This window comes from Pseudophryne corroboree, chromosome 2 (genome assembly GCF_028390025.1).
Source record: "Pseudophryne corroboree isolate aPseCor3 chromosome 2, aPseCor3.hap2, whole genome shotgun sequence".
Lineage (NCBI taxonomy): Eukaryota > Metazoa > Chordata > Amphibia > Anura > Myobatrachidae > Pseudophryne > Pseudophryne corroboree.
In genome coordinates this window covers 690,843,657-690,863,637 of record NC_086445.1, presented here as the reverse complement: position 1 = coordinate 690,863,637, position 19,981 = coordinate 690,843,657, and the positions used below count along the sequence as shown (strand labels likewise).

General features: G+C 47.8%; 1 protein-coding gene across 1 annotated transcript in view; it reads left to right on the top strand.

Moving 5' to 3' along the window:
* SYPL2 (synaptophysin like 2) overlaps window positions 1–17,335 on the top strand; it is a 39,336-nt gene extending 22,001 nt beyond the window's left edge. Inside the window, exons 4-6 of the mRNA XM_063955206.1 lie at window positions 12,678–12,876; window positions 15,554–15,745; window positions 16,927–17,335. Coding sequence (XP_063811276.1) covers window positions 12,678–12,876; window positions 15,554–15,745; window positions 16,927–17,058 — 523 coding nt within the window. The 3' untranslated portion in view covers window positions 17,059–17,335. The remainder of the gene's footprint in view (window positions 1–12,677; window positions 12,877–15,553; window positions 15,746–16,926) is intronic.
* The last annotated feature ends 2,646 nt before the right edge of the window (window positions 17,336–19,981 follow it).

The window sequence follows — 19,981 nt, the reverse complement described above, 5'->3', positions numbered from 1 at the left end:
AGCATAGCGGGCTGCGAACGCTTGTACAGCCCTGCTATGCTTAAAAAGTTTCACTCAAAACAAGACTAGCCCTGGACATACTTACCCTGTGCGACCGGTCCAGCGATGAAGGGGTCGGCTTTGACGTCACACCTCCGCTCTCCGTTCGCCTGGACACGCCTGCATTTTACTGGCCACTCCCCGAAAACGGTAGCAAACGGTAAGTTGACGCCCCGGAACGCCCTCTTGCTGTCCATCTTCTTGCGGTCGCCACAGCGACCGCTTTCTTCTCTGTCAGCGTCGTTGCCCGGCGACAGAGGTCGCTGGGCAATGACGCGCATGCGCAATGCGCACGTCACGCATTCCAGACCCGTTCGCACCGCAGCGAAGAACCGCTGCATGCGAATGGGTCAGAATGACCCCCATTGCTAGGGAAACCCATACTGTCTTGGTGTAAAAGGGTCTACCTGGGTTGTGTATCCTGGGTCCACTACCCTGATCGCAACCACGGTCAATGCAAAAAGGACCAGAGAGGAGGATCATATGTGCTTGGAGATGATGTCATCTCCAAGTGCTGGCAGATCTGGCAGCATTGAGACACGGGTGCAGTCTGAAAGGGATGACCAGGCAATCACTCGTGTCGAGCCTACAGTATGAACATGGATTCAGCAGCTGTGACATGATTGAAACCATGTTCAATAACCCAGCTTGGATCTGTGTTAACAGTGTGAAAGGAGTATTATTAATTTCACTGCTCTGATATGCTTATGGGGTGTTTTTGTGGGAGAGAGTGGAGTATATGGGGGATTGGTGACATACATTAAAGGTTATGATGGGCAGACACTATACAGTTATCTGGCTGATCTGCCTGATATTGTCAGATCACCCAAATAATTGTACAATGTATGCGCGCAACTCATCCGATAATATCAATCATCCAGCATGTCTGTCCACTGTGATATGTTGAAGTTACAAGTCGGACACATTGGGCAGTGTATGCACTGCCACAGCCAATTGATGGTGGTGCGTCCAATTTGCCTGCTCTTGGGATCCCGGCGGTCAGGATACCGACGTCATAATCCCACCAGCCGACAATACCGCCAGCCAGAATACCAGCAAAACAGGACGATTCCCACACGTGGGTTTCCAAGACACCCACAGAGCTGGAATAGATCCTGTGGCGAGCAAAGCGAGCCACCGAGCCTGCAGGGTGACGAGCGCAGCGAGCCCGCAAGGGGACTCTTTGCGCTCACCCCGCTGCCAGCATCCTGGTGGGCGGGAAACCGCTGTCGGGATATGGACAGCCGGCATCCCGCCCACCTGTAAATCATATTGATTCCACCTGACGGACATTTCCCCTGTTCCTTCACAGCAGATGAATGGGGAAATGTCTCTTCCCAAGGGGAGGAACGCAGATATCTCAGTGTATGCAGTGACACCGTGGGGAAGGCTGTGGGGAACTAATTACCAGGGCCCGGTCCTGATCGTGCCGCACCATTGATCTGCTCCTGGCTGAGGGGCACAACGGCGCCCAACTATGAAGCATGTGCAATGCCACAAATACTATATTTCTGTTTTACTTTTGTTTGTAAGGAGGTGTAACCGCCTTACATTAGGCCATGCCCTGCATTACCTGGGTCCGGCCATGCTCTCTACGGCCCTGAGTCTATGCCCATGAGATCTGATAGCTGATGGGTGTGAGGCCATCAGATACAATTTATGTCGGTCGGACAGGTATTAGGCAGAGAAAAATAAACTAAAACTGGAGATAAAATTCCAATAAAAAATTGTTTTAGAAGTGTTTATTTAGCGAGACAATCCAACCCAGGCAGTTCTATTTACACATGTCATTTGTGAAATAGTTTTTTTTATGGACACTCATAATGTATATGGCATACATTTTGGTAACTAGTTAAATTTTAATTCGCTTTACATTCAATTATTTGAAATAAAATATATTATAGGACTGCAATCAGGGCTGTTTCACCCCCCACCCCCCAATCAACAATCAGAAATGTACCCCCCCCCCCACACAGATATAAAAATAAGACACAATTTTGCGCTCCCGACGAGGGGACGTAGCCTCACTAAAATGGGCGTGGTCTAGTTCAAGATGGGCGTAGCCTCACAAGAAAATACCTTACACCCCAGTTTTTAACCCTGCACCAACAAACCTCGGCCACCACAGAGGGGGGAAAAAATCCACTATATTAAGCCCCACACAGTAATGCCCCTTACACCATATTATGCCACACACTGCAATGCCCGTGATACATTATGTCCTACAGTAAAGCTTCTAATTACTTTAAAATTACTTGCTCGTTGCCAAGGGTATCACGTGCTGGGTGTCATGCTTGTTGCCAGGGGTTTCATGCTCTGGGACGGGTGTCATGCACAGTGCCAGGGGTGTGTAGTGCCAGGGGTGTGTAGTGCCAGGGGTGTGTAATGCCAGGGTTGTGTAATGCCATTGGTGGCTGGGATGTGTAGTGCCAGGCCAGGGGTGTGTTGTCCTAGGGTGTGTAATGCCAGGCCTGGGCTGTGTACAGCGCCCCATAGGCCGCCAGAGAAGCCAGCCGCTCCTCTTCTCCCCTGCCTCCTGTCATAGTTCTCCGTTCGGGGAGCAGAGTGTCGCGAAATTATACATTTGCATCATGATGTCACGACGCAAACATGTCATTCTGTGAAACTCCACCCCCAAACGAAGTACTAATGACATGGATGAGGGGGGAGGCTGGGAGCTTTACTGGACACAGAAAAGTGCCGTGGCGGGCACTCCATGCGATTGCAAGGCTGACCCGCCGCTAGAAACAGCACTGACTGCAATACATTTCAAGTACCTGATCCTATTACAAAATAACAGCTAGTTGCTGGCAAACATAGTTGTCACTGACACTGGGGGAACATATTTGGCACTTGGGGGGGGCATGTTTGGCACTGGGGGAGCATATTTGGCACTGGGGGGGCATGTTTGGCACTGGGGGAGCATATTTGGCACTTGGGGGAACATATTTGGCACTGGGGGAGCATATTTGGCACTGGGGGGGCATATTTGGCACTGGGGGAACATGTTTGGCACTTGGGGGGCATGTTTGGCACTGGGGGAGCATATTTGGCACTGGGGGAGCATATTTGGCACTTGTGGGGCATGTTTGGCACTGGGGGAGCATATTTGGCACTTGGGGGGGGGGGCATATCTGGCACTGGGGGCATATGTGTACCTGGCACTGTGGGGGAATATCTGGCACTGGGGGCATATGTGGCACTGGAAGCACAGCCCTAGCAACAAGCATTACCCCCTGGTTACAAGCACAACACCCAGCTCATGAAATTCCTGGAAACAAGCATTAACCCCTAGCAAAGAGCATGACATCCAGTGCATGAAGCCCCTGGCAACGAATATTACCACCTGGCAACAAGCTTGAAACCCAGCACATGATACCTCTGGCAACAAGCATAACACCTACCGCATGAAACCCCTGGCAACGAGCATGACACCCTGAGCATGAAAACCCCTGACACCGTGCATGGAACCAAAAGCATGAAACCTCTGGCAACGAGCAGGTAATTTAAAAGTAATTAGAAGCCTTACTGTAGGACTTAATGTGTAATGGGCATTGCGGTGTGTGGCATAATGTATCACGGACATTGCGGTGTGTGTCATAATGTGTCACAGGCATTACGGTGTGTGGCATACTATATCACGGGCATTGTGGTATGTGGTATAATGTCTCAGGGACATTGTAGTGTGTGGCATAATGTATAACGGGCATTGCAGTGTGTGGCATAGGGTATAACGGGCATTGCGGTATGTGTTACAGGCATTACGGTGTGTGTGATATACTAAATCACGGGCATTGTGGTATAATGTCTCAGGGGCATTGCAGTGTGTGGCATAATGTTTAATGGGCATTGCAGTGTGTGGCATAGGGTATAACGGGCATTGCGATATGTGTCACAGGCATTATGGTGTGTGGTATACTATATCGCGGGCATTGTGGTATGTGGTATAATGTCTCAGGGTCATTGCAGTGTGTGGCATAATGTATCACGGACATTGCAGTATGTGGCATAATGTGTCACAGGCATTGTATGTGCTATAATGTATCCGGGGCATTGCAGTGTGTAGCATAATGAATAACGGGCATTGCGATGCCTGTCATAATGTGTCACAGGCATTACGGTTTGTGGCATAATGTGTCGGGGGCATTATGGTGTGTGGCATATTCTGTCATGGTCATTATTGTGTGTGGCATAATGTCTAAGGGCCATTACAGTATGTGGCATAATGTATGCTGGGCATTACTATGCGGAGGAAAAAATTACAAATAATGTAAGGGGCATGAATCAGGATTCTTTTTTTTCCTGTGGTGGCCAACGTCTGGGCGTGCAGGTTGCAAAACTGGGGTATAAGGTAGTCTATTCCTGCAATGCCACGCCCCTTTATGCAAAGCCACACCCATTTCAACAAGGTCACGTCCCTTTAATCCCTTTCCTAGTGCCAATTATGGGGGGGGGGACCATCTGGTTCTCCCCCATCGATGGCAAAAGTATTCATCATCGGTCACAGACCAGTAATGATGATTTTGAATCGATTGTAATCCATAACATGCTCCCTGTGTACTTTCTGGAGGCAATTGCTGGTGAATGTCTCCACGGAGGAATTGATTATAATTCATTTTGATGAACATCATCTTCTCCACATTTTCTGGAAGTAATCTCGTACGCCGATTGCCGACAAGGTGAGCGGCTGCACTAAACACTCTTTCTGAGTACACACTGGAGGGTGGGCAACTTAGGTAAAATAAAGCCAGTTTCTGCAAGGGCCTCCAAATTGCCTCTTTTTCCTGCCAGTATACGTACGGACTGTCTGACGTGCCTACTTGGATGCGGTCACTCATATAATCCTCCACCATTCTTTCAATGGTGAGAGAATCATATGCAGTGACAGTAGACGACATGTCCGTAATCGTTGGCAGGTCCTTCAGTCCGGACCAGATGTCAGCACTCACTCCAGACTGCCCTGCATCACCGCCAGCGGGTGGGCTCGGAATTCTTAGCCTTTTCCTCGCACCCCCAGTTGCGGGAGAATGTGAAGGAGGAGCTGTTGACGGGTCACGTTCCGCTTGACTTGACAATTTTCTCACCAGCAGGTCTTTGAACCTCTGCACACTTGTGTCTGCCGGAAAGAGAGATACAATGTAGGTTTTAAATCTAGGATCGAGCACGGTGGCCAAAATGTAGTGCTCTGATTTCAACAGATTGACCACCCGTGAATCCTGGTTAAGCGAATTAAGGGCTCCATCCACAAGTCCCACATGCCTAGCGGAATCGCTCTGTTTTAGCTCCTCCTTCAATGTCTCCAGCTTCTTCTGCAAAAGCCTGATGAGGGGAATGACCTGACTCAGGCTGGCAGTGTCTGAACTGACTTCACGTGTGGCAAGTTCAAAGGGTTGCAGAAATCATTCTCCACTGCGCTTGAGTCAGGTGCATTCCCTCTCCTTTGCCTATATCGTAGGCAGATGTATAGGCTTGAATGGCCTTTTGATGCTCCTCCATCCTCTGAAGCATATAGAGGGTTGAATTCCACCTCGTTACCACCTCTTGCTTCAGATGACGGCAGGGCAGGTTCAGGAGTGTTTGCTGGTGCTCCAGTCTTCGGCACGCGGTGGCTGAATGCCGAAAGTGGCCCGCAATTCTTCGCGCCACCGACAGCATCTCTTGCACGCCCCTGTCGTTTTTTAAATAATTCTGCACCACCAAATTCAATGTATGTGCAAAACATGGGACGTGCTGGAATCTGCCCAGATGTAATGCACGCACAATATTGCTGGCGTTGTCCGATGTCACAAATCCCCAGGAGAGTCCATTTGGGGTAAGCCATTCTGCGATGATGTTCCTCAGTTTCCGTAAGAGGTTGTCAGCTGTGTGCCTCTTCTGGAAAGCGGTGATACAAAGCGTAGCCTGCCTAGGAACGAGTTGGCGTTTGCGAGATGCTGCTACTGGTGCCGCCGCTGCTGTTCTTGCTGCGGGAGGCAATACATCTACCCAGTGGGCTGTCACAGTAATATAGTCCTGAGTCTGCCCTGCTCCACTTGTCCACATGTCCGTGGTTAAGTGGACATTGGGTACAACTGCATTTTTTAGGACACTGGTGACTCTTTTTCTGAGGTCTGTGTACATTTTCGGTATCGCCTGCCTAGAGAAATGGAACCTAGATGGTATTTGGTACCGTGGACACAGTATCTCAATCAAGTCTGTAGTTGCCTGTGAATTAACGGTGGATACCGGAAACACGTTTCTCACCGCCCAGGCTGCCAAGGCCTGAGTTATCCGCTTTGCAACAGGATGACTGCTGTGATATTTCATCTTCCTCGCAAAGGACTGTTGGACAGTCAATTGCTTACTGGAAGTAGTACAAGTGGTCTTCCGACTTCCCCTCTGGGATGACGATCGACTCCCAGCAGCAACAACAGCAGCACCAGCAGCAGTAGGCGTTACACTCAAGGATGCATCGGAGGAATCCCAGGCAGGAGAGGACTCGTCAGACTTGACAGTGACATGGCCTGCAGGACTATTGGCTTTCCTGTCTAAGGAGGAAATTGACACTGAGGGAGTTGGTGGTGTGGTTTGCAAGAGCTTGGTTACAAGAGGAAGGGATTTAGTGGTCAGTGGACTGCTTCCTCTGTCATCCAAAGTTTTTGAACTTGTCACTGACTTATGATGAATGCGCTGCAGGTGACGTATAAGGGAGGATGTTCCGAGGTGGTTAACGTCCTTACCCCTACTTATTACAGCTTGACAAAGGCAACACACGGCTTGACACCTGTTGTCCGCATTTGTGTTAAAATAATTCCACACCGAAGAGGTGATTTTTTTTTTGTAATTTGACCAGGCATGTCAATGGCCATATTCGTCCCATGGACAACAGGTGTCTCCCCGGGTGCCTGACTTAAACAAACCACCTCACCATCAGAATCCTCCTTGTCAATTTCCTCCTCAGCGCCAGCAACACCCATATCCTCATCCTGGTGTACTTCAACAGTGACATCTTCAATTTGACTATCAGGAACTGGACTGCGGGTGCTCCTTCCAGCACTTGCAGGGGGCGTGCAAATGGTGAAAGGCGCCACCTCTTCCCGTCCAGTGTTGGGAAGGTCAGGCATCGCAGCCGACACAATTGGACTCTCCTTGGGGATTTGTGATTTAGAAGTTCTTTGCTGTGCTTTTGCCAGCTTAAGTCTTTTCATTTTTCTAGCGAGAGGATGAGTGCTTCCATCCTCATGTGAAGCTGAACCACTAGCCATGAACATAGGCCAGGGCCTCAGCCATTCCTTGCCACTCCGTGTCGTAAATGGCATATTGGCAAGTTTACGCTTCTCCTCAGACGCTTTTAATTTTGATTTTTGGGTCATTTTACTGAACTTTTGTTTTTTGGATTTTACATGCTCTCTACTATGACATTGGGCATCGGCCTTGGCAGACGACGTTGATGGCATTTCATCGTCTCGGCCATGACTAGTGGCAGCAGCTTCAGCACGAGGTGGAAGTGGATCTTGATCTTTCCCTATTTTACCCTCCACATTTTTGTTCTCCATTTTTTAATGTGTGGAATTATATGCCAGTATCAATAGCAATGGCCTACTACTATATATACTGCGCACAACTGAAATGCACCACAGGTATGGTTGGATAGTATACTTGACGACACAGAGGTAGGTAGAACAGTGGCCTACTGTACCGTAATGCTATATATTATATACTGGTGGTCAGCAAACTGTGCAAAACTTAAATGCACCACAGGTATGGATGGATAGTATACTTGACGACACAGAGGTAGGTAGAGCAGTGGCCTACTGTACCGTACTGCTATATATTATATACTGGTGGTCAGCAAACTGTGCAAAACTTAAATGCACCACAGGTATGGATGGATAGTATACTTGACGACACAGAGGTAGGTAGAGCAGTGGCCTACTGTACCGTACTGCTATATATTATATACTGGTGGTCAGCAAACTGTGCAAAACTTAAATGCACCACAGGTATGGATGGATAGTATACTTGACGACACAGAGGAAGGTAGAGCAGTGGCCTACTGTACCGTACTGCTATATATTATATACTGGTGGTCAGCAAACTGTGCAAAACTTAAATGCACCACAGGTATGGATGGATAGTATACTTGACGACACAGAGGTAGGTAGAGCAGTGGCCTACTGTACCGTACTGCTATATATTATATACTGGTGGTCAGCAAACTGTGCAAAACTGAAATGCACCACATGTATGGATGGATAGTATACTTGACGACACAGAGGTAGGTAGAGCAGTGGCCTTCTGTACCGTACTGCTAAATATTATATATTGGTGGTCAGCAAACTGTGCAAAACTGAAATGCACCACAGGTATGGATGGATAGTATACTTGACGACACAGAGGTAGGTAGAGCAGTGGCCTACTTTACCGTACTGCTATATATTATATACTGGTGGTCAGCAAAACTCTGCACTGTACTCCTCCTATATAATACTGCTGGTCCCCAGTCCCCACAACAAAGCAGTGTGAGCACAGATATATGCAGCACACTGAGCACAGATATGGAGCGTTTTTCAGGCAGACAACGTATACTGGTGGTCACTGGTCAGCAAAACTCTGCACTGTACTCCTCCTATATAATACTGCTGGTCCCCAGTCCCCACAATAAAGCAGTGTGAGCACAGATATATGCAGCACACTGAGCACAGATATGGAGCGTTTTTCAGGCAGACAACGTATACTGGTGGTCACTGGTCAGCAAAACTCTGCACTGTACTCCTCCTATATCAGAATCAGAATCAGCTTTATTGGCCAGGTATACTTACGTATACTAGGAATTTGTCTTCGGTTTGCTATACAACAGCCAAGTAGGTAACAGGTAAGCAGGTGTGTGTGTGTGTGTGTGTGTGTGTGTGTGTGTGTGTGTGTGTGTGTGGGGGGGGGGGGGCAAGTAAAGTTACACAGATAGGTATACCGTAGGGACACAAGTGAGTTACATGTACGTCTAGTCAGTCAATGTTCAGGAGTTCAGCAGGCGGACAGCTTGGGGAAAGAAACTTTTGAGGCTTCTGGTGGATCTGGCGGGGACAGCCCTGTAACGCCTGCCTGAAGGAAGCAAGTTAAACATGCTGTGGCCGGGGTGTAGCTGGTCTTTTACTATCTTCATTGCCCGCTTTTTAGCTCTGGACAAGTACAGGTCCTGGACTGAGGGAAGGTCGGCCCCGATGATCTTCTCTGCGGTTCTGACCACCTTTTGGAGCCTGCATATGTCCCTCGCGCTGGCGGAGCTGTACCATACGAGTATCGAGGAGCACAGTACCGACTCCACAATCGCGGTGTAGAAGAGGAGCTTCTGTGGGATGTTGAACTTCCTTAGTTGCCTGAGGAAGAACAACCTCTGCTGCGCTTTCCCAACAGTGGCGTCAGTGTTGGACCCCCATTTAAGGTCCCTGGAGATTGTGGTCCCTAGAAACTTGAAGGAGTCCACTAGCGATACCACACTGTCAGCAATCGTTAGCGGAGGTGCACTAGATGACTTCTTCCTGAAGTCCACTATCATCTCGACAGTTTTGAGGGGGTTGAGGTCAAGGTTGTTGTGGATGCACCACTGGGCCAGCCGGTCTACTTCCCGTCTATAGGCCGATTCGTCCCCATCCTTGATGAGGCCGATGACGGTGGTGTCATCGGCGAATTTGATGATCCTTACTGATTGCGCCTCTGAGGTACAGTCATTTGTGTACAGGGAGAAGAGCAGGGGTGAGAGGACACAGCCCTGAGGGGCCCCTGTACTGATGGACTGCGCTTGAGAGGTGAATTCCCCCGCTTTCACCACCTGTGTCCTATCTGTCAGGAAGTCTATTATCCAGGAACAGGTAGCTTCTGGGACCCCTAGGCGAAGTAATTTGGGGTGGAGGATGCTGGGGACGATTGTATTGAAGGCCGAGCTGAAATCGACAAACAGGACCCTCGCGTAGGTACCGGGAATGTCTAGGTGCTGTAGAATGTAGTGCAGGCCCAGGTTGACTGCATCCTCGACACACCGATTCGAGCGATAGGCGAACTGCAGGGGGTCCAGTTGGGGCCAGTCACAGTTTTCAGGTGATTCAAAACCAGACGCTCGAACGTTTTCATGACCACAGACGTCAGTGCTATCGGCCTGTAGTCGTTCAGGTTCGTGATAGTGGGTTTCTTGGGGACCGGGACTATAGTAGACCTTTTGAGGCAGGAAGGGACTTTCTGTAGCTCCAGCGATTTATTGAAGATCTTGGTGAATATGGGGGCGAGCTGACCCGCACATGCTCTTAGGGCAGATGGTGACACTCCGTCAGGACCCGGAGCTTTCCTGGTTTTGGTCCTTTTGAACAATGCCTCCACCTCTTCTTGGGTGACTTGCAGTGCCTGGGGTTGGCCGTCGGTGTTCGGGGCATCGTAGAGGTGATTGTTTGGGTTGCAGGGGACTTCTTTTGCGAACCTGCAATAAAAGTGGTTCAGTTCATCTGCAAGGTCTTGGTGCATGGCGGTGGACTTTGATGTTTTCCTATAGTTGGTTATGGATTGCATTCCTTTCCATACAGATACGGGGTCATTGGTGGAGAGATCGTTTGTCAGCTTGTCCGAGAACCGCTTTTTTGCTAGCCTAATTCCTTTAGTCAGAGAGTTCCTAGTACGGTTGTATAGTGCTCTGTCACCGCTGCTATAGGCCTCCTCTTTGGCTCGACGAAGTTGCCTGAGCTGGGCATTGAACCAGGGCTTGTTGTTGTTGTAAATGCGGTAAGTCTTGGTAGGTACACACATGTCCTCACAGTAGCTGATGTAGGATGTGACAGTGTCTGTCAAGTCATTCAGGTCGGTTGCCGAGGCTTCAAAGACCCCCCATTCCGTGCAGTCAAAGCAGGCCTGGAGCTTCATCTTGGCCTCATTGGTCCATTTCTTGACAGTCTTAACGACAGGCTTAACTGCTCTCAGCTTCTGTGTATAGGTAGGGAGTAGGTGGACGAGGCAGTGGTCAGATAGGCCGAGTGCAGCACGCGGGATAGACCGGAAGGCAGACTTGAGGGTAGTGTAGCAGTGATCAAGGGTGCGCCCTTCCCTAGTGGGACACGTGACTTGTTGTTTGTACTTAGGTAGCTCCTTGCTCAGGTTAGTTCTGTTGAAGTCACCCAGTACTATAAGCAGAGAGTCTGGGTGTTTTTGTTCTATGTCGGATATACATATGGCCAGGTGGTGCAGGGCTTCGTTCGCGCAGGCGAGGGGGGGGATGTACACTCCCACAAGGACAATTGAGGCAAATTCCCGGGGGGAAATATAATACTGCTGGTCCCCAGTCCCCACAATAAAGCAGTGTGAGCACAGATATATGCAGCACACTGAGCACAGATATGGAGCTTTTCTCAGGCAGACAACGTATACTGGTGGTCAGTGGTCAGCAAAACTCTGCACTGTACTCCTCCTATATAATACTGCTGGACCCCAGTCCCCACAATAAAGCAGTGTGAGCACAGATATATGCAGCACACTGAGCACAGATATGGAGCGTTTTTCAGGAAGACAACGTATTATACTGGTGGTCACTGGTCAGCAAAACTCTGCACTGTACTCCTCCTATAATACTGCTGGTCCCCAGAATAAAGATATGCAGCCCCCTGAAACAAAGTGAGAGGACGCCAGCCACGTCCTCTCACTATCATTTCCAATGCACGAGTGAAAAATGGCGGCGACGTGCGGCTCCTTATATAGAATTTGAATCTCGCGAGAATCCGACAGCGGGATGATGACGTTCGGGCGCGCTCGGGTTAACCGAGCCATACGGGAGAATCCGAGTATGCCTCGGACCCGTGTAAAATGGGTGAAGTTTGGGGGGGTTCGGATTCCGAGGAACCGAACCCGCTCATCTCTATTAATCATGAGTTTGATTTCCTAGTTTAATTAACCCAAATAGCAAATATGTTTCTTGCTATCAAGACCCTAACCCTTTCCTTGCTTATGGTCTGGTTGGGTGTAAGTGAATCTGGTCCACGTCTGATATAAGCTACTGGAACAGACTCTGGACACATCTTGCTCAGCACATGGATGGAAAATGTGTTTTTTAGAGGGGTTTTATTGTTTGGATGCATCTGCATCCAACTCATAATTAGCCCAACCATTTTTGCCCCTACTTTAAAATTACGTGCACTAGTGTCCCCTCGATGACGACCTTTGATTGCTACACTCAAGTGTAATTGTCAAAATGTGAATTGATGTTTAGACTGGTCATCCTACAAGTTTACCTGTAACTAAAATATTGACTTCATTCTAAAACCTGGAGCTGGATGTAATGACGCCCGAGTTTGGCGGCCGTGCGGGATGCCGGTCAATCTCGGAAATTTCTTAAAGGGGCACCCACTTACAAGACAAAAGAATGCCGTTATAAGTGATTGCCCTTTTAAAAAACGTCCAAGTTCGGCAGACATCTTGCACAGCCGCCGAACTCGAGCGCCATTACATCCGGCCCTTGATGTTAGTTACTGTATACCATAGAATCTCACATCAGCATTCAAGTTTATTATTCTTTTTTTTTTCAATGCAGTTCTTTAATAAAATCTGGCACATACTGTAGCTAAAAATGTTGTTATTTTACGGCTCTGACAAGATGTCTATTGTATTGTGTGTATCTCTCCTTTTAGACTATACCGGCAACGCTATGAGATGCCAGCCTGTGCTGATATTGAGCGCCGTGTTTTGCACCTCTCAGGGGATTTTTCTGCACCAGCTGAATTCTTTGTCACGCTGTCAGTCTTTGCGTTCCTGTATTCCATGGTAGCACTGGTCATTTACTTGGTTTTCCATGAGCGATACACTCACATCCGAAGAGTGCCAATTGTGGTAAGTGACTTCTGTGAGAATAAAGAGAAGAAGTGATAAACAGGCCAAATAACAGAACTCAGGCAGGAGATGAGCAAGTTTGGGAATAAGGTCCTAATTCAGAATGGAACGCTATACAGAGAAATTGCAATTGTCTGCGAGTAGAAAGAAAGACGTCGCTCCGACAGGAAGAAAGAATGCCCCGTGCAAAATTGTGAATGCATCGCAGTTCGCTATCCACTCGCAGATGCATACACAATTCCCGGAACATCAAAGACTCTTTGCCATCTGAGCAAATGTAAGTAAGTCTGAGGCTGCCACTAATCTGCGACTGAGACGGCCTGGAAGTGGTCTACGCTGACGTCACAGACCCTCCACAAAAACGCCTGGGCAGAATTCTGCCCCGAAATGCTAGTTCTCTGTCAGTCAAACAGTGGCTATATTGTGATTATGATCTATACGCAATTTCTGTCACTATTACCCCTCACGCGTGCACAATGCAAACGCTACGCATACGCTGTCATTCGATAATCCCTCAATGTTGCGATTTCTCTGAATAGCGATCCATGCTGAATTAGGCCCATAAATCCATAAAGCAGCGAAGAAGTTTTCAAAATAATCCAAAAATGGTAACACTACTGTAGGTATCTAGTTTTTTTAGCACACTGATGTTTGTTACTTTCATATACATTTGAGTATGCACTTAAGGCCAAACAATACACTGCTTTTTTTACTAATACAGACAATCAATGCAGTTTGACGTGTTGCTTGTTTTATCAAGGTAATGAAATATCATACATATACAGCAGTAATACAGCCCTGCACTATAGCCAAATTATCTTGGAGAATTATTTTTACTCTTTATTTATAAAGCAGCAATCTGTTACGCACCACTGTACATTCAGGAGATTGATTTTGATGAGATTTAGTTTATATCCCAGCGTGCAGGATCCCGACGGCCAGAATCCAGACGGATCCTGACGGTAAGTACTGGGCATAGGCATTAGGGGGATGGTTAGGATTAGGCTGTGGGAGGGGATGGTTAGGGTTATGCGCCCTACACACTGGGCGATAAAACTGAAAGATATGAACTATCTCGTTCATAAATGAACGAGATACCGTTCATAGCTTTCAGTGTCGAGGCACCAGCGATGAACGATGCACGGCCCCGCACTCGTTCATCGCTGGTGCCCCGTCGCTTGTGCATGCAGGCCAATATGGTCGATCTCTCCATATTTGCCTGTACTGCTATGGAGCCGGGTGATGGGGGAGTGAAGAAACTTCACTCCCCCGTCACTGCCCCCCACCGCCGGGTTGCCCGTCGGCCGTTTCCGCCGTCGGGCAGCTTGGCGGCGGATCGCAAGTGTGTAGAGCCTTTTAGGCTGTGGGAGAAGACTGTTAGGGTTAGCTGTTGGAGGGGACGGTTAGAGTTAAAATATTTACCCAAAATCCAGCGGGACTATGAACATTGGGATACTACTGTCGGCATTCTGATTCAGGATCCTGTGCACTGGGATATCGATACTAACCAGTTTATAATACATAGGAGGTATTCAATTAGCTCTGACAATTTCGGAGATATCAAATTCACCCCCCTGCATATTCAATGGTGAGCCATTTCGCCCGTTTTTAAGGCAATTTTGCTAATGCCTTTTCACTTCCTTTTTGTAATGAAAAGGCTTCGGTGAAAAATGCCTCAAACGGCCCGCGTTTTCACTGAAACAGGTGCTAAAACACGTTGATGTTTTTAGCTCCTGCTGAATTTTTTGCCTAGGCGGAAAAACGTCCCTGCTATTGAATAGGGCGAATCCCCATTTGCCCTAAAAAATACAGAAAACTGCAAAATGGCCCTAATTGAATACTCTCAAACAGAAAATAAAGGTGACCTAGCTCAAATAAGTGCACAATTTAAGTGGCCTGATGCTCTCAAACTAAGGGGTTAATTTTGACCTGATCACTCACTGCAGTTCTTCGCAGCGATCAGGTCAGAAGTGCGCAAGCCGACGGCTGTCGTTGTTTAGTGATCGCCTTTGCCTGATTGTCAGGCAGAGGCGGCCGTTGGGCGGGAGGGGGCGGCACGGCGGCATTTGACCACCGTTTTGTGGGTGCGGTCCAGCCAACGCAGGCTTGGCTGGATCGTGTGGGGGCGGGCCGCAGCAGCTGCGTGACATCACACGCAGCGGCTGCGAGCCGGGCAGCGAAAAGTAGCTCCCGTCCTGCACGCAAAAGCTGCGCTGGCCGGGAGCTACTCCTGATGTGCAAAAGCATTGCCGCTGTGCGATGCTTTTGTACTTCAGTGACTGGGCAGGGACTGACATGTGGGGCGGGCTAGCCCTGTGCTGGGTGTCCCCTCGTATGTCTGTGTTCCTGATCATAGCTGTGCTAAATTTAGCACAGCTACGATCAAGTCCGAATCACCCCCCAAGCGCAGTATACAATAATGATGAATGCAATGTAGACGAGAAATACTGCCAGCCTGTGCAAATGAATGCATCTCTTTCAGTGTTGCCAACCACATGTCCAAATTGGACAGAACAGCAGCACTGTCCTATGTGTAGTCAACTACAGACTACAAATGGATTTCACAAGATATCCAGGATATTTATCTCTGCAACTCTGCAACTTGCAACTCAGAATCAGGTTACAAATGCTCATTAAGACTCTTTAATACAGTTGTTATATTATTGTGTTTCTGTAGGATTTGTGCGTAACAGGTGGCTTTGCCTTCCTGTGGCTCGTGGCTGCCTCAGCATGGGGGAAAGGTCTCATGGATGTAAAACTAGCCACTCATCCTTCTAGCCTCCTTTCATCAATGCCAGTGTGCCAGAGTACGACAGCAACCTGCAGTGCCAGCATTACTCCATATTTTGGGCTTGCCAACATATCTGTGGTAAGAATGACCATTCAAGTAGAACACTACATTAATTCACAAATCCTTGTGCATGCTGATATACCCTGGCAAATGTATAGTATTGTCTTTAAAACATGCAATTACGATTTATACAGTTGACTGTGTGTAAAAATAAATTGTTATACAAGTATAGGAAGTTTTACCTGGGAACCTGAAAAACAAAAATATTTGCTAGTAAATAATGGCTGCAGTTCAGTGACAATATCAGTCCAAGTTATTTCTTGTACAACCACTGTGAGCAGAACTACTAAAAGTAGAAGAGGAATTCAAAGGTGGTGTAGGCAAAGATTGGGGTCATTTTATATTAACTCATTGATCCCAGGACTAGCGCTTCCAGCCTAGACTGGCCGCAATAAAATCAGAGGAGACATTCAGCCTGGGATCTGGGATCCATCTTGAAAAATGCCAGTACTAGGCTATAACAGACTGGTCTGGTGACATGATACCATGGAAACCCGCAGAGTGGGGTCTGCTTATCATAATATTACCAGGTCCTTGTATATTCAATACAGGTCAGATTTTCCTAAGATTTGGCCTGCTAAAAGAATGTGTCGCCCCAGAAGAAAACAGTCCCATGTGGAAAGGAGTATAGCTCTTTCCAAACACACTGAGGTGGCTGGTATATATCGGAAACTTCAGATGAGTAGATCAGCATTTTATATTTGGTGCACTAAAGGTCCCAGCAAGCCCTAAACTTCTAGGGTACCTTGGCACTTGTTGAACTAATGTGTTGGTGATCATGCACAGTGCACATTTGTGTATTTAACACTACACAAATAGGTGCTTCAGGCCCCTAGAGTCCTACTGTTATACTCCCTCTCGTCTGCACATGCTTAATTGGGCAATACCAAAAATTTCCTAAGGGACTAGAACAAATACAAAGGCCGGGATGTAAGGAAGTTCGAGTTCTGCGGCTGTGCGGGATGCCGGCCGAAATCAGATGTTTTTTTAAAGGGGCAATCATGTACAAGACTAAACCATGCATGAGTTCGGCCGGCATCCCGCCCCGGCCTTACATCCCCCTCAAAATCTTTTGGTGTGAACCTGTGAATCAGGAATGTTAATTCACAGTGACATTGCCACTTCAGTAACTGCACAGCTGAGTCTTTTTCTTCTGTCTATTTGCATCTACTCTCACTTCTCTTTACTTCCACCACCAGCTCTTTGGGTTTCTGAATTTCTTCATCTGGGCGGCCAATGTGTGGTTTGTGTTCAAGGAGACAGCATGGAACAAGCAAGCAACCAACAAAGAGGAGTCTGCTGAGCGTGGAGAGGCTGAAGACCTTCAGTGATCCCTCCCTATTTCCTTTCTGGATCAGCAACTCTTTCTCTGCCAGTGACTCTACTAGTTCGGGAGAGTGGACTTCCCATCCTCTTCCCATCAGGCTCTGTCTTGTACTTACATATTACTGCTCTGCATCCTGATGCTGGCCCCGTATCATCTAACACCATCAAAACATCCACTGCATTGTGTTTTTTTCCACTCTTCTATTTTCCAAAGTTGTTACAACATCTCAAAGTTGTTACCGCCTCTGGTGCTATTTATTAAATAAAAGAATGTCCACTTTCTCTGAAGTATGGTGGTTAGGCATATACAGTCACTTTGTGGAGGCTTTATGCAGAGGTTAGATCAACAGGGGGAGGCGGTTGATACACAGTTAAAAGATAGACAGTCATTAGGTCGACACCATATGGTCGACAGTCAAAAGTCTGACAGGGCCAAAATGTCGACACATGGTTTTTAGGTTTTTTTTTTCATTTACAATCCATGTCACAAAATAGTACTGTACCTTTAGTAACCTTGTGGGAAGCGGTCAGAGCAAGCCACCAAGCCTGAAGCTTGGCGATCGGCTGAATTTCAACAAATTTGGAGAAAAAATGTTTGAAAACACAAAATAACACACAAAAATAATAATAATTTGTGTCAACATTTTGACCCTGTCAACCTTTTGACTGTCAGACTTTTGTGCCTGTCGGGCTTTTGAATGTCGACCATATGATCTCGAACAGGTCCTTTCAATATAAACAAGAATCAATACCAAGCACACAACGGTGGTGCAGATGAGGCAAGAACAAGAAGGTCACCTGCCTTCTAATGCAATATTCTAACAAAATCCATATGTAGGAGTAATCAGCGCATCACAATCTAAGTTACTAGATATAGATCGACCCCCTATATTGACAGTATAATCTGATACTCTACAGCAGGCATTCCCAACCACGGTCCTCAAGGCAGGTCCTCAGTGCAGGTTTTAGTGATATCCAGGCTGCAGCACACATGGTTAAATCAAAATAACTGAGCTACTAATTAAGTCACCTGTGCTGAAGCCTGGATATCACTAAAAATAAGAATTTACTCACCGGTAATTCTATTTCTCGTAGTCCGTAGTGGATGCTGGGACTCCGTAAGGACCATGGGGAATAGCGGCTCCGCAGGAGACTGGGCACAACTAAAAGAAAGCTTTAGACTAACTGGTGTGCACTGGCTCCTCCCACTATGACCCTCCTCCAGACTTCAGTTAGGATACTGTGCCCGGAAGAGCTGATACAATAAGGAAGGATTTTGAATCCCGGGTAAGACTCATACCAGCCACACCAATCACACCGTATAACTCGTGATACAATACCCAGTTAACAGTATGATAACAACTGAGCCTCTCAACAGATGGCTCAACAATAACCCTTTAGTTAAACAATAACTATATACACGTATTGCAGACAATCCGCACTTGGGATGGGCGCCCAGCATCCACTACGGACTACGAGAAATAGAATTACCTGTGAGTAAATTCTTATTTTCTCTGACGTCCTAAGTGGATGCTGGGACTCCGTAAGGACCATGGGGATTATACCAAAGCTCCCAAACGGGCGGGAGAGTGCGGATGACTCTGCAGCACCGAATGGGCAAACTCTAGGTCCTCCTCAGCCAGGGTGTCAAACTTGTAGAATTTAGCAAATGTGTTTGACCCCGACCAAGTAGCTGCTCGGCAAAGTTGTAGAGCCGAGACCCCTCGGGCAGCCGCCCAAGAAGAGCCCACCTTCCTCGTGGAATGGGCTTTCACTGATTTAGGATGCGGCAGTCCAGCCGCAGAATGTGCAAGCTGAATCGTACTACAGATCCAGCGAGCAATAGTCTGCTTTGAAGCAGGTGCACCCAACTTGTTGGGCGCATACAGGATAAATAGCGAGTCAGTCTTTCTGACTCCAGCTGTCCTGGAAACATACATTTTCAGGGCCCTGACTACGTCCAACAACTTGGAAGCCTCCAAGTCTTTAGTAGCCGCAGGCACCACGATAGGTTGGTTCAGATGAAAGGCTGATACCACCTTAGGGAGAAATTGGGGACGAGTCCTCAATTCTGCCCTATCCATATGGAAAATCAGATAAGGGCTTTTACATGACAAAGCCGCCAATTCTGATACACGCCTGGCCGAAGCCAAGGCCAACAACATGACCACTTTCCACGTGAGATATTTCAATTCCACGGTTTTAAGTGGCTCAAACCAATGTGACTTTAGGAAATCCAACACCACGTTGAGATCCCAAGGTGCCACTGGAGGCACAAAAGGGGGCTGAATATGCAGCACTCCCTTAACAAAAGTCTGAACTTCAGGTAGTGAAGCCAGTTCTCTCTGGAAGAAAATCGATAGAGCCGAAATCTGGACCTTAATGGAACCCAATTTTAGGCCCATAGTCACCCCTGACTGTAGGAAGTGCAGGAAACGGCCCAGCTGAAATTCCTCCGTTGGGGCCTTCCTGGCCTCACACCACGCAACATATTTTCGCCATATGCGGTGATAATGGTTTGCGGTTACTTCTTTCCTAGCTTTAATCAGCGTAGGAATGACTTCCTCCGGAATGCCCTTTTCCTTCAGGATCCGGTGTTCAACCGCCATACCGTCAAACGCAGCCGCGGTAAGTCTTGGAACAGACAGGGCCCCTGCTGCAGCAGGTCCTGTCTGAGCGGCAGAGGCCATGGGTCCTCTGAGATCATTTCTTGAAGTTCCGGGTACCAAGCTCTTCTTGGCCAATCCGGAACAATGAGTATAGTTCTTACTCCTCTTCTCCTTATTATCCTCAGTACCTTTGGTATGAGAGGAAGAGGAGGGAACACATAAACAGTCCGGTACACCCACGGTGTCACTAGAGCGTCCACAGCTATCGCCTGCGGGTCTCTTGACCTGGCGCAATATCTTTCTAGCTTTTTGTTTAGGC